At 34.7% G+C, this 14069-nt stretch overlaps 1 protein-coding gene across 6 annotated transcripts in view; it reads left to right on the top strand.

Moving 5' to 3' along the window:
* LOC105441596 (trichohyalin) overlaps window positions 1–14069 on the top strand; it is a 52750-nt gene that overhangs the window by 17330 nt on the left and 21351 nt on the right. For 4 of the 6 annotated variants that reach the window (XM_030975796.1, XM_030975794.1, XM_030975793.1 and 1 more), the window contains 14 exons: window positions 2235–2318; window positions 3662–3724; window positions 4376–4597; window positions 6461–6607; window positions 7034–7117; window positions 7305–7451; window positions 8419–8565; window positions 9031–9189; window positions 9656–9751; window positions 10570–10704; window positions 11040–11123; window positions 12104–12187; window positions 12490–12573; window positions 13015–13110. In XM_030975796.1, the coding sequence (XP_030831656.1) occupies window positions 2235–2318; window positions 3662–3724; window positions 4376–4597; window positions 6461–6607; window positions 7034–7117; window positions 7305–7451; window positions 8419–8565; window positions 9031–9189; window positions 9656–9751; window positions 10570–10704; window positions 11040–11123; window positions 12104–12187; window positions 12490–12573; window positions 13015–13110 (1632 nt within the window). The remainder of the gene's footprint in view (window positions 1–2234; window positions 2319–3661; window positions 3725–4375; window positions 4598–6460; window positions 6608–7033; window positions 7118–7304; window positions 7452–8418; window positions 8566–9030; window positions 9190–9655; window positions 9752–10569; window positions 10705–11039; window positions 11124–12103; window positions 12188–12489; window positions 12574–13014; window positions 13111–14069) is intronic. The other 2 variants (XM_030975797.1, XM_030975795.1) reach the window with 1 other exon arrangement.

The following is a 14069-nucleotide window of genomic DNA, read 5'->3' as shown; positions in this document are numbered from 1 at the left end:
TTGAATATGACATGAGTTATAGTTTAGCACTTTAGCAATCATATCAACGAAACACGTTTTTCTTAAAATAAGAGTTAACACTGTATTTTGCACCCACACATCCTCCTTTGTGTAAAACTTGACGCTTGCCTTTACAAATTGCTTTTCAATGTGCATTGCTTTAGTTTGTTCACATGCACACTCTTATGATTGCTTGTGTGACAGAATGACTTTTCTCCAGCACTTGTAGTAAGTTGCTCTCTTGCACATCCTAGCCATGTTCACATTTGATGCTATAAACCACCTCAGAAAGAAAATTATTTTGCAATCATAGAGACCATTTTACCTTTAAATGTATGCCAAGTGGAGGTAAAAATAAAAATAAAATGAGATGTGTGCAACATAGATCTACAGTGTATATATATATATATATATATATATATATATATATATATATATATATATATATATATATATACATGTACCCACTGATATTTGTCTTTTTTATGGTTTATTCTTTGCAGCTTTTAATCAAAAGTGGTTAATTGTGTCATATCTGAACAAGGCTCTTGTGCGCATATATACTTGTACATAATAATGACATATGCTAATGTTTTCAAAGTTCAATGTTGCTTAACCTGCTTAGCACAATGACTACCACTAGTGAATTTTCTTATTCAGTTTGAAATGGTGGATACCAATTTTAATTTATATTTTTAAAGCAAAATTTTACTATTATTATATAATGGTTAGGTTTGCTTCAAGGAGTAAAATGATTTCCTTTACATATTCATTAAAAGACTTGTTATATCTCTATGATTTGAGAACAACGAGATTCAGCTTTCAATTTCCTTTTTAATTGCAGTGTATTGTTTACATTGATTTTTACCACCTCTTTCAGATTGGATGAAGTCCATTTCTGTTTTCCTGCATTTAGAAGTTTTTACAAGTGTTTCTTGCTCTTTGTCTTGTTTGTATTCACACTCAAATTAAACAATATTTAGCATGATTGCTTTGTATATTGGTGTATTTGCATGTTGCCATTTATATTCAAGAGGAGATATCCAGGCGGTTAATGACAAACCAAGATAGGATAAAAATTCGGTCTATTGATCTTTATATCAGTGAAACCATACCAAGGAACACCTCACCAGCCTCCTAAATTGGGAGGTGGGACCAAGATATTTTTTTTTCTTCACAATTTTCATTTTTTCCTTCTGGATATTTCCTTCTTACCTCTAACTAAAGAGATATTCAATTTATTTGTATAAAGTTACATACACACATGTACCAAAGAATGCATCTTCAAGTTTTAATTGCTGTACCTCATATTACCAATTTCAAATATTATAGCAATGGTATAGTGATGATTTTTATATTTCTCCTTTAACCAAAGTAATATGTGGTAGAGATGAAAGTTTTATAAAATATGGATACATGTAAATATATATATTTATGAAGCTTTTACATAATGAAAAATAATTAATCACATTCATAATCCCCCCCCCAAATATAAACAAATCATTGCGATAAATAAAGAATGTGACTTTTGATTTCAAATTATGAAATAATCTTTGCAATATTTTCCCAAATTTGTCCTTAGATCATAATATACATGTACATGCATTTATCTTTGGTACATTTGTTAAACCTAATGTATCAAAGCAAAAATTTCTGTGCATTTATAATAATGATATATTTATATAACAAATATAAAATGTGCCGGTAAGAAGACATCATACTTTTAAAAAGCTTACTGGAAAATTATATTTAAAAAAATGTTTCATGGTGCATTTGAATATATACTAATAATTATGATTATGCATGACACACAATGGAAGTTTTGATAAAGATACAGATTATCATCTATTCTAGTGGACAGTACTAAAAAACAGACCAATATATAGTGTATTTGTGCTGTTGTTGGTGATGACAGTACATCGTTTTTGTGCATGCAGTTTTCTATCCTTTCTTCTCATTGCATATATGTGCACTAAGAACAGCTGATGATTCTGTATTGAATAGTCTGTATTATTTCTACAACTGAAAGATTTTAAATGATTAATGATGTGGTAAACAAATTATTTAAAGAAAGTATTGTTTTCACATATACAGGGTAAGTTTTAAAACGCAGTTTAATCGACTCTGGTAACAACTTATGGTCGATGTTACCTGTACATGTAGCTGCATGCAACTTTTGTTTCCTGTAGACTTTTCTCTGCATGTCTTTCACTTGTGCCAAACTTTGATTGTAGGTGATTAGGAGAGATGATACGATTCAGAAACTCCGCTCAGATGTGCTCAAGCTGCAAGAAAGATATGAAAACTCTATTGCTGAGGTATGTGCAATGTAGCAGCAGCAGCAGCAGCTCATTGCAGGCAAACTAGCATTGCATGAGCATCACAAAAGAATGATTGTTTAGATGTTATAGGAAACATGCATGGGGCATCAAGGTATACTATGTTGTCAGATTCATTGCCTTGTTCAGGTAGAGAGAGATACATGTATTTCCTCAACAAAGCAGTTCATTTGAGCCGGCCTCTTATTTGTTAACTGTTTTCTTTTTCATTTTCCATTATTTTGCTTTTTTTCTGTTCTTTTAGTGATGCACACAAAATGAAAGGGTTGGAAAATAGTATATTTTTTATGCATGCAAGAAGATTTCCTAAAGCTCTGTGAACTAGCTAGTCGTTTCTTCCATTCTGCACGGAACTTTGACCTGTTAATTCATGCATGCGTGGTGATGGTCTATTAGTAAATTGATTCAATGCTGGTGAAGACTTTAAAGAGTAATTAAGCTAGCTATTATACTGCAGAATCAATATAATTGGTTTATTTATTCAATGTTTAATGCTGATGTTTAATTTTATATAATGAAAACAATTCATGTACTTTGATGTAATTATAAAATTGCTCTTTGTTCTGTAAGAAGTGTAAGCAGTGTGTAGTCACTGTTATATCATTTCTTTTGAGGTAGAAATATATATTAAAGAGATCACTATTTAGAATGAAAATGTATATGAATATTACAATTTACAAATAGGTTCATCATACCTCATTCATTTGTCAATGCACACTGTGTTAAATGTATACATATTTTTTTCATTATGTCTTCAAAACACATCACTGGATATTATTCACGTATACATTATATGTTAATGCATAGACCATATTAACACCTCCACATGTACATAATGCATTTCAAACATTCTCAAGGAAAATTCAAGAAAATCAATAATGAAATTACAGTGCATCAACTTATAATGCAATATAAGTTCCTTGATAGATTAAGGTGTGGTGTACTAATAATAATAACACTGATGGGGTGTACTTACATTTTAGATTTGGAAGTGAGAGACACTTTTTTTTCTTACGTGGATTTGACTAAAATACAGTTCCTGCAAATGTACTTGTAATTGAATATGTCAAGGTATTTTGGTGCTTCTAATGAGGGAAAGTTAAGGAGTGAAAGTTTAACCAATGGAACACTAATTGTCATTTCTTCATCTCACAGATTTATAAGCCTAAGATCTAAAATGTCAAATTAAGATTGAATATTCTCTAAAAAACCTGGCGTAACGTTGACAACCCTTTGAATAACTTTTCCATATTTGTATGGCCAGCATGTATATCATTATCAGGATGATAGGATAACAATTATTTCTTATATGATTTAATTAGACTGAGAGACAAGAGAGGAAAGTCAGGAGATTGGAAGATCAGATGCAGCTAAAAATAGAAGAGGTGAGCTACTACCAGAACTTGAATGAGCCCATGTAGTAGCTGTTATGATGACCATAGTCAAATATTAAGAATCAAAGGACCATATTCAATGAACCATTTGATATTGTACTTGTATGTGGTGTATGTAAATTTCTCATAGATTAATTATTATTAACTAGCAACCTTCTGTGACCTATTTTATTGGACAACCCACTTTATGAAAAATCAATGTCATCAACAAATATCAAACGCTCGATGGATAGTCAACCTGTTCGAAACGTCGAGCCACTCCCGCCACCCATCCTCTCCAGTTGGCGCTATAGTTCTCCTTAGAACTATAAGCTAAGAAAGATAACCAACAGTCTTTTTCAAGACTATACTAACAGTCCTTTTCAGGACTACACATCCTCAAGAAGGATTACAGAGTCGTTTTTAGGACTCCTCAATCCTCCCCCTCTGTCTCACATGGTGCAACCGCAAGCCTACTGTATATCAGTCATTGCAAATGATCAGTCTATGTCAGTTAAATAAGTAAGACTATGACATTGAGCTCCTTGTCACAACTAAGTCCATATATGAAATATTGGCATCTAGATGTATCCAGAATGATCTAGGACTCTAGGTCTGTTCATATATAAAACAGATGAGAGTATGATATTCTTTCTGTTGCAGTTGAAGCAGCGAGACAGCAAGATAGAGCTTCTGACGACAGAGCTAACGTCTAGCAGACAGGAGAATACCCAGATTGGAATGTCTGTCAAGGACTTTGAGAATGAGCTTCAACTCAGTCGTCAGAAGTATACCAATCTTGGAGCAGAGACGGAGAACTTGAAGGCGGCCTTAGAGATGTCTAGATCATCCTCTAGAGATGCCAAGGATGCACTCTCTGCCGAGGTAGGTCAAGCTAGCCTTCTGCTACGCAAAGTTGAAACAAATTTACTCAACAGACATGGAGGTCTTGGTGGTACTTGTACACAGGGCGCGACAAACCCGCTTGCCCGACGTCCCGGGGCAACCAAATTGAGCCGTCGGGCAAGTAAATCAAATTATCACTTGCCCGATTCGGGCAAGTGATACTTTTACAGTAATTTCCTAGTGTCCAAGAACTCTACCATTCACCCGTCAACTTCTTACCCGTCGTCAAAATCCAGAAGCAAAAAAGCGATCGTTCCGATTTCGAAAAAACTTCACAGACAGCTAGCCAGCTCAGCTAGCTCAGCGCGCATGCAACAGTGACACTTCAAGCCATGAATGCCGCTCCGCCTCCACGCACGGCCGGCCGTGAGCTAGCTAGAGACAGCTAGCGCGATCGTACCAGCTGCGAGCTTATTCGCGCTCTCTCTCTCTAGCTCTGCAGGCCGCACTGACAGGCCTTTGCTATTCTCTGATTGCCGATTGGTTGAATCACGCCAAATATGACGTCATTATTCTAGGGAAATGAACACGTGCGAATCGGAATGGAATAAACAACAGGGATTTTCTAGTAAGTACAAAAAGTCAAATGTTTGATATTTATTCATAATGACTGTTAATGATTGTGAACATATTATTTAAAACTCGCTGCTCATATAAATCAGATGAATGTTTTTGTCTCGTTTTCAATTTATTACTGCGGTCTCAAGATCCGACCGAGCGAGTCATTTTGATAATAGTATCGAGACCCCCAGAATATAAGCCGTTGTTGTTTTGTTTTCATGGTTTTAGCGACGTTGTTTAGTCTAGTTTTCGCATACTTATCCGAGATTTATCGTAAAATATCTTCAATATTATTATTTAGTAAGAATTTACAAATTTTGGCATGATATTTATAGCAGTGAATGATGAAATAAAAATGTCCGTACTTTATTTAAAATAGTTGATTACCCATTATTTACATGACGTTTCTTGATGGAAGAGTTGACCCAAATTATTAACAGCTGAAAATTAGCCTACGTTTCCAGATGACCTTCAACCATCCTTTGTTGACCATTTTCTTTGACATATTAGGTTATTATTCAGTACAGTTACACTGTACATGTATGTGCATTAATTTGCTATCTAAAACACTAACTTATCATTACGAGATAATAAATGCTTTAACCTCGAGTCCTTTTTCGCTTTAAAGTTTTGGGCAAGTGGAAATATTGTTTGGGCAAGTAAATTGAAAACCCACTTGCCCGACAGGGCAAGTGGTGAAAAAAATTCTTGTAGCACCCTGGTACATCTAGTTTGATTCCATGTAGTGAATGTTTAAACAAAAAAAGCTGAATGTTAAAAATGTGTAGAAAATTATTTCTGTATTTGTCAATCTACATATCCCAAATACAGAGGAAGACTACCATACAGTTACGGTTAATACGCAACATGTGTGAAGACTGAAGAAACCCTTATAATACCTTCACTTTTTAAAGGCAGCTGGGCAAAGGCTCCGCTAATAGCAAGAATTATTCCTGCATAGATTTTCTCGGGTAATTGCCATTCAAATTATTGAAAAGTCCATGTCGACTGATTCAATGTATTTTATATATATGTATATGTGTATATATATCTTAATATAAATTCTCGCCATTTTGATGTGATATGAAAACTGTAATTTTCAGGAGTGAAAGCTCATCTTTGACAGAAATATTTCAAGATGACTCATGGAAGTATCTTGCTCTACTCCCAAGCTCCTATCTGTTTCTTGGAATGACATCTTTTCTTACCAAACGTACTATGAACCTCATCTTTCTCTGCCAGGAATCACAATTAAAATCACCATTACTATTGTCTACATAGGTTGCTGAAAGGCATGATGCAATTCTCAAACTGAAGAGTGACCTGTCAGAGTTAGAGGTCACACACAGGGATAGCATGATCCAAATGCAGCATAGGGGTGAAGTCATCACACAGCTGAGGGATGAGGTGGAGAGATTAAAGTCACTGGTATGAATGATTGTTCTTAACGCAAGTGTGGCTTCTAGCATAGTTTGTAAATATGTATTACATTATAAGCCTATAAAATCATAATAGATAATACAGCTGTTTTCTAAACATCCAGGAAGGACATCAAAAATAAAAATAAAAGTGTCCATAATCCTGTTTCTAAAACCTTATAAACCGGCTTGTACCACAGATATAGAACATCAAATTTACTTGAAAATTTTGTGCGCTGTAGACACAATTATTTGTCACTTGTGTACCTGCAAATCATTGAAATACTAATGGAGATTAATGATATGGCTCATATTCTATCTAAGACCGTATATTTTAAGAACTACTACTCGGAAACCCAGTGCTATATTATGTTAATTTACTTGACTGTCAACCTGTATGCTGACACAAAGTTCCTGTATTGAATTTGATTTGCAGTTGGAAGAAAGTCGACATAAAGTGAAGAGAGCAAATGAGAAGATTAAAACACAAGAACAGCAGAGAAACAATCTCCAAGAAATGGTAAGATTGAATTACAACACTGGAAATTAAGTTGATTCGCACAATAAATTAATTGTCAGAAGTAGCTTTTTATAAAAGTAAAATATCTGAATGGATGTGAGATGTACTATTTACCATACTGTCTATTTGGAGCCAATATGATGTAAACTAGTGTCCTTCTAACTGATGATTTATTCTCTATTGACAGGTGAACAGACTGAATGAAGAACATGATTCAGAGCATAGTGAGATTGTCCGTAACCAGGCAGACCTCAGTGACTATCAGCAAAAGCTTCAGGGACTGCAAACTGAATTAGTCACACTCAGAGATAGACTCTCAGAGAGTCAGTCTCAGGTACTAAATGCTACATGTAATTGCTAGTTTTAAGGGTCAGATGATGGAAGGTTAAGTATTCTGAAAGACTATTGCATTGACAACAGTTATTGCTTTTTCTTGCTGATTTAAATTTGATCTATCAGTCCGAGTTCTATCTCTTGTTTTAAGACCATGAAGTCTAAAAGGGACGTGCATATGAAATATTCTGCCTCAATTTGAAGGCTCATGAATTTCACATTGCCAGCTTAGGGTAGCAGATGAAATGTAAGCCCATATGAATAAATCTTCACTAATCAAAACAGAGTGCCTTTTCCCTTCTGCTAAGCCGGAGGCCAAAATCTATACAGTTGTACCCTTATCATCGGCTGCCGATACACATTTTGAAGTTCATCTTTAGGATTGATTGTTTAATTGATTTTATTTCATTTCATATAACAATTATTTGCACAATAAAGAACATAGTTGACAAAGTAAGATCAAAGTTGATTCTGACTCCGATCCAGATCCTTTGTGGAATTCACGCTCACTGTTGGAATAAGATGAAACTGAGTGTGGATCCTCCATGATAATAAACTTAAACAAATGACTGGAAATGTTAAGGGGAAAAAAAAAAAAAAAAAAAAAATCTCTGTCAACATGAAGCGATGCACTCAGTGATAATGGAGTACCAAGCTGTATCGCGATTGTCACCTTGTGACGTCACGAAAATGACGGCATTTTTTATTCGCTCATTCTCCATTTCGGGGGGGGGGGGGGGGGGGGGGGTGGGAGGGGGGAGGCATTCACAAAATTAATCTTCAGGTCCTCTTATAAATTTTTTTAATCAGTTTCCAAGTGGAAAACAATTTTTATATTCAAAATCCTCATGAAAATGTCCCTATGTCTAAAATGTCATTTTCAGCTGATTTTCTTGTCGCCCGACTTTTATTGCTCGCATTCATGGGTCATCAATGACTTTTCTCATTTTGTTTTGTTGAAATCTCAGGTATCCTATAGAGAAGAATCTATTGACAAATTACAGAAGCAGCACAGAGGTGCATCAGATTTGATGTCAAAGAAAGAAACAGCACTGCAGAAACTTGAGGTACAGCTCTTGACTGCCAGAGAAGAGAAAAGGAGATCACAAGAAGAGGTAGGAAACGAGGAGAGAGAGAGAAAGCATGTGAGAAGGAGAAAGAAATGTATGTTGATCATGACAGAAGAGATTAATATAGGCACACTGTGAGTGACAGAGAGAGAGAGAGAGAGAGAAAGGGGAAAACAATATTGAGGAAAGAAAGTTAGAGTGTGAGATAGTAAGCATGACTTGGAGAATGAAGGGACAAATTGAAGTGTGCATATTGGAAACCATTGGGAGAAAAGGACAAAGAGCATGAGAGTGGGTATCAAGCTGAATTGGTGTGTAAACCTTGTCAGGATTGTGTTTGGACACCACTCAGTGGCAATCTCCACTGGATTTAAATCAACCAGTGGAAAACTAATTTCCTCATATGAACAATAAATTATATACTTATACTTTATGCTCAGACCATACCGAGATTTCTGTTTTATCATAGCAATGTGTTTCCATTGTCTTTCATAAAATCACGATTTAAAGCTTGCACGGAAAGAGACCTCCCTTTCCCAGCTTGAGACAGACCTGAATACAACCAGACAACAATACAAGGATGCTGTGGAGGAGAATGGAAGACTAGCTGCACGCATCCAAGCCATGCACATCACATCACAGAGTGAACATGAGGTCCTCTCTAATGAGGTTAGATCTATACGTTCTACCACAGCATGTGTATGTTGATGTAAGATTTGAATATATGACAATGAAACAAGGGAACATGCAGTTTTATGTCCTATCCATGGGACCTCGTAGTCATATGTTAGTTTGTATATCACATCACAGAGTGAACATTATGTCCTTTTGAGGTGAGATATGGACTACTTTAAAACCAAAACATTCGAAGTGCAAGAAAACTTTTTTTGCAAATTTCTTGATTAGTCTAAATTTGTGAAATTGTTAAAGTTGCAAATAATAAATATTAAAGAATATTTAATTGCTGCAAATTTCTTAAGTTTTGTGCCATGAGAATGGTTGTCTTTATGATTTGTGAAACATTCATGTTCCACAAGTTTCTGGCTTCATGTAATTTTAACCAAAAAAAAGAATCACCATGCTTTTTCATCTAAATAGACAACTGTCTTTTATTCATGTAAACCTTTCTTGACAGGCATCCAAGAAAGATGAAGAAATCCAAAGATCCAAGTCTGAACAAGCTGCTCTTTATGAACAGCTACATAGAACTGAAGAAAGGCTATCATCACAGGTAAGATACTCTTCTACTCACATACAATATCTAAGCAACAGAGTTATGAAACTGTATTTAGATCACCGTTTATTTCCTTCTTTGTTGTGGGGCAAATCCCACCTAGGATACTGATGGAGTGCTGTGTGTTTTGTGTCAAAATAGCCAGATGTTCTTTCCTCAAATAAAAGCAAGTACATTTATAGTGAAGTTTGATCCAAACATCAGGGCACCGTCTTACAAAGAGTTACGTTTGATCCAAATCAATCGCAAGTTAGCAGTCTCCTATCTCTTATGTACATAGTTGCGATTGATATCAACTCTTTGCAAGATGGGGCCCAGATGTCTTTTGTGTACTCTGAAAATGAAGCATCTTTTAAATCTAACATTGTATGTGATAGTTCGTTTATGGAAAGTATTTGTAAACTTAGTGGCACAGTAGGGATAAAAACAGTTATAAAGTAACCGTGTTCATTGTGAGAAATGACATGTGCCACACATCCAAGGGGACTCTGATTTCAAATACATTAACATGTTCGTCTTACATGAAGTAAGTCAATGACAGATAGGTATTTTTGTACAATATATCTCGCACATTGATTAGAATATCCAGATAACAATTAACTAACTGTTAATATGCATATGCATATGAACTGTAAAAGTACTTTATTTTCATAAATGTTTAGGTAGTTGAAAATTTAAGAGTTTGAGGTAAACATTTCAAACTTGGAAATATTAGTTTAAATATTAGTTTCCAGTGCTTCAATATGTCTTTGGAGTAACAGTATGTGTAAATAAAGAACGTCTCTCATAGTAGATATATTTATTGACCCTGACAGGAGCTGTCCCTGGAGCAGATGAGACACAAACTACAGACCACTACATCAGAATTGAAGATGAAAGATGACACTATTGAGAGTCTAGAGAGAGAACTGCAAGATGCTAAGTCAATGCACAGCACAGTCAGGGAAGAGGTGAGCATAATAACACATAATAACACTTTACTTGTATTAGAAGATTGAAGAACATATTACTATTTTTGATTTCAAGTTTTCTTTGATTTTGATTTCTCTTTTCTTGTGTGGAGGTGAATGAGGACATTCTTGTCCAAATTTATTTGGATGTATGATTTTGAAATGTGTTCAGAGCACACCGTTATTCTGACAATTGGGATGTGAGATAATCAACCCATGTCGCTATTAATATGAGGATGCTTGTAAGCTTGTACAAAAGACATCTCCATGCCATTTTGAATTCTAACATGTATGCACTCTTGCATTGTTTAATAATACTTCTATTCTTCCCAAAGGTTGAGAGACTGGAGAATACTTTGCATGAAATCAACTGTGATTACCAGTCCCTCCAGAATAAAGAAGAATCTCTCACACAAACTGTAAGTTAAATGTTAACATCATGTTTAACAATGCTATAAATTGATTTACAACAATGACATTTATTACAATTCCTGGTTAGATTTGAACAAATGATCAATTGCTCAATTTCATTTTTTCCATCCTCTATTGATAAAGAGTTACTAAGACAATTCTGGTGCTCACAGCAATCAAGGAATTTCTTCCTATAAAAGTAACCTGTCTGAGAAAGGAAAATTATGCAAATAGAATGCAAAACCTCATATCTCAATTGTTTGAGATTTTGATTTTTTTGCATAAATTTGTACCTAATGGCATACGAAACCACCTGATAAATCCATGGAACGCCTCCTTCTCGGTTTTTTCACAATTTCCACACAAACACCCTTAAACTAAACCTCGTAACTTTAACCCCCTTTGACAAAACCTCGTAACATAAGATACGTAATTCCTTTTTCTTGTAACTCACACAAGTACCAAAGTTAGTGTATTCAAATCCTCGTAACTTATTCAACCAAACCCTCGTAACTCATTCAGAGTTGAAAGTAAAAACTTGTATCTCAATTTGAATACAAACTAAAAACTTGTATCTCAATGTAGATAAACGCAAAAACCTCGTAACTCACTTTCAAATATAAAAACAATTATTTTACTGTATTTCAACTATGACATTAAAAATTGTATAAATATTCCAGTTTTAAAAAGAAAGGACGGTGTCACAGCACCAAATTTGTTGAGACAGGAAAGTTTTTTCGCTCTCCTGAAAATTCATGATTTTTGAGATACAAGGTTTTGTCACCCCACCGACGATATGAGTGTAATCTGTAATGAACCCATCAACATGACATTACAAGATACGAGGATCTAACACAACCTCTCTGACTGAACTTGTTATCATTGAAAGTATAAGAATATATGTATGACAAAGTATGTCAGTGCCAGACAGTTTGTTTATTATTATAATGCATGTCTTTATGCAAACAATGATTTGATATTATTACAGATAAGGCTGAAGGATGACCTGATTTCTGAACTCAAGAACGACACAGAGACCATGCATCAACAACACAGAGATCTCTTATCAAAGGTGAAACAAAATTTCAAAGATATTACATTTTATAGATTTGTATTTTTTTAAAATAATGATACTTTGTTTCTTAAAATGATATACAGGCAAAATGTCATTTCTCCCCTAAAATTCCTACACTTTGTGTGTAATATAAGGTTTCTCAGCTTAAAGAGGCTGAAAATAACTTAAATGAAATTGTAAATATAAGTTGATAATAGCAGTTTATTTGCCCCTTGTATGGATTGGCCAGTATCTGACCAATTGTACTTGAATTACCGGCTAATCTTATCTCATTTTCAACTCCCCCTCTAATCATTTAGATGTCTGAACGAGACAACTCCATCCAGAGACTGAATTCAGAGAACACCAAGTTTAAATCCAAGCATCAGAGCAAGACATCTGAGGTGAGAAGAAGACTCTTATCATAATCATTACTGGAACCTCGAAAAGCAGTCATTGTGTCACTTCCTGGAATTTTTTCACGATGTAAATGAACAAAAGAGTAACAATAACGATAGTCATTACTTGTGACTGATAAAGCAATTATGGTAATAATACCTAGGATACATGTTGGATATTGTTTTGAATAGATCTGGCATGAGTCAAAGATGATGCTTAGGTCAAAGCGTTCAATGTCTTAAATTTATAGTGTGATTATTATAAAGACGAGTTACAAGAACTGATATAATCTACTGAAATCAATGCATTTGATTGACTTGTGAGCAGATCTGTTTCTTCAGTGTCGCACTTGTAAACCCAAAGTTTGATAAAAAAAGGGCTCAGAAGTCACATTTGAAATGGCTATCATGTAAAGAGAATTGTATTTGTGTTGTTTGAATTCCTAGATCCAGCGTCAGTCTGATATGATGAAGAAGCTTGAGGACTCTCTCACCAAGTCTCAGCTGGACATGGAGAACATAAGGAGGAAACATCAAGAAGAGGTTAGTGCCATCTCTCATTTCACTAAGTATTCTTTTCTATCATGAATTTGTATGGTGTCATTCTGACCTCAAGAAGAATTATCACCTTTTAGGTAAGTTCAACGCCCACATATTCATGGATATTAAAGTGTTAATATGATTTTATTTCCCATTTATTGCCATCAAGTATTTTTTCTTTTCAAAAGTAAATTATTGAGGTATGGTTTTAATAGTAGAAAACTTACTAACCCATAATGCCAATCGCAGTTTAGCTTCTTTATTTTGACCATTTCAAAAAAAAAATAAAAAAGCAACATGTACAAGTTACTTGCAGTGTGTTTTGTGTGTTACAGTATATTGTATGATGGGCTTATTGTAACCCCAAATCGACCCCAAGCCAACTATATACATTACCCCTACTCACTATTTACTTTCAACTTCATTTGAACAGAGAACACTAAGATATACTCTTGTGTTTTAGCCAACAGTGTTTACATCTGTTTACATCTGTGCAAGCATATAAGAGAATGGCATGACTTTGTACACTTCATTCTTCTATCTTTCCAATATGCATTTCTTTACTAATCATTCCTTTGTTGTACCAATATCTTATTATATAATCTTAATAAGTAGCTTTTCTTCTCTCTTTACTTTTCCTATGCTGTCAATTGGACGTATCTGCTAACTTCAACAAAACTATGCAAATATGTTGTTCTTTCCCTCAAATTCACTGAATGAACACTATTGTGACATGGCGTTTAACTTATTTTGTTCACTGGTTGAATTATACCTCCCAACTTCCTGGCCTATTCTCCCTACATTTTTATATGTGGCACAAATTGTAACGATGCTGTCGATGGATTCGTTTATGGTTTGTTGTCATCCTTGCCTGAAAATGGTTGCCCTTTTCTGTGCTCCTTCATGTGTCTCTGCAATGTAACTATTATCCTTTTGCTTGTATGACATCTTTATTTGGAATC

The sequence above is a fragment of the Strongylocentrotus purpuratus genome, unplaced genomic scaffold (assembly GCF_000002235.5).
Source record: "Strongylocentrotus purpuratus isolate Spur 01 unplaced genomic scaffold, Spur_5.0 spur5_scaffold_8, whole genome shotgun sequence".
NCBI classification, from domain to species: Eukaryota; Metazoa; Echinodermata; class Echinoidea; order Camarodonta; family Strongylocentrotidae; genus Strongylocentrotus; species Strongylocentrotus purpuratus.
The sequence above is the reverse complement of the archived record's forward strand: the minus strand, read 5'-3'. Positions and strand labels throughout refer to the sequence as shown.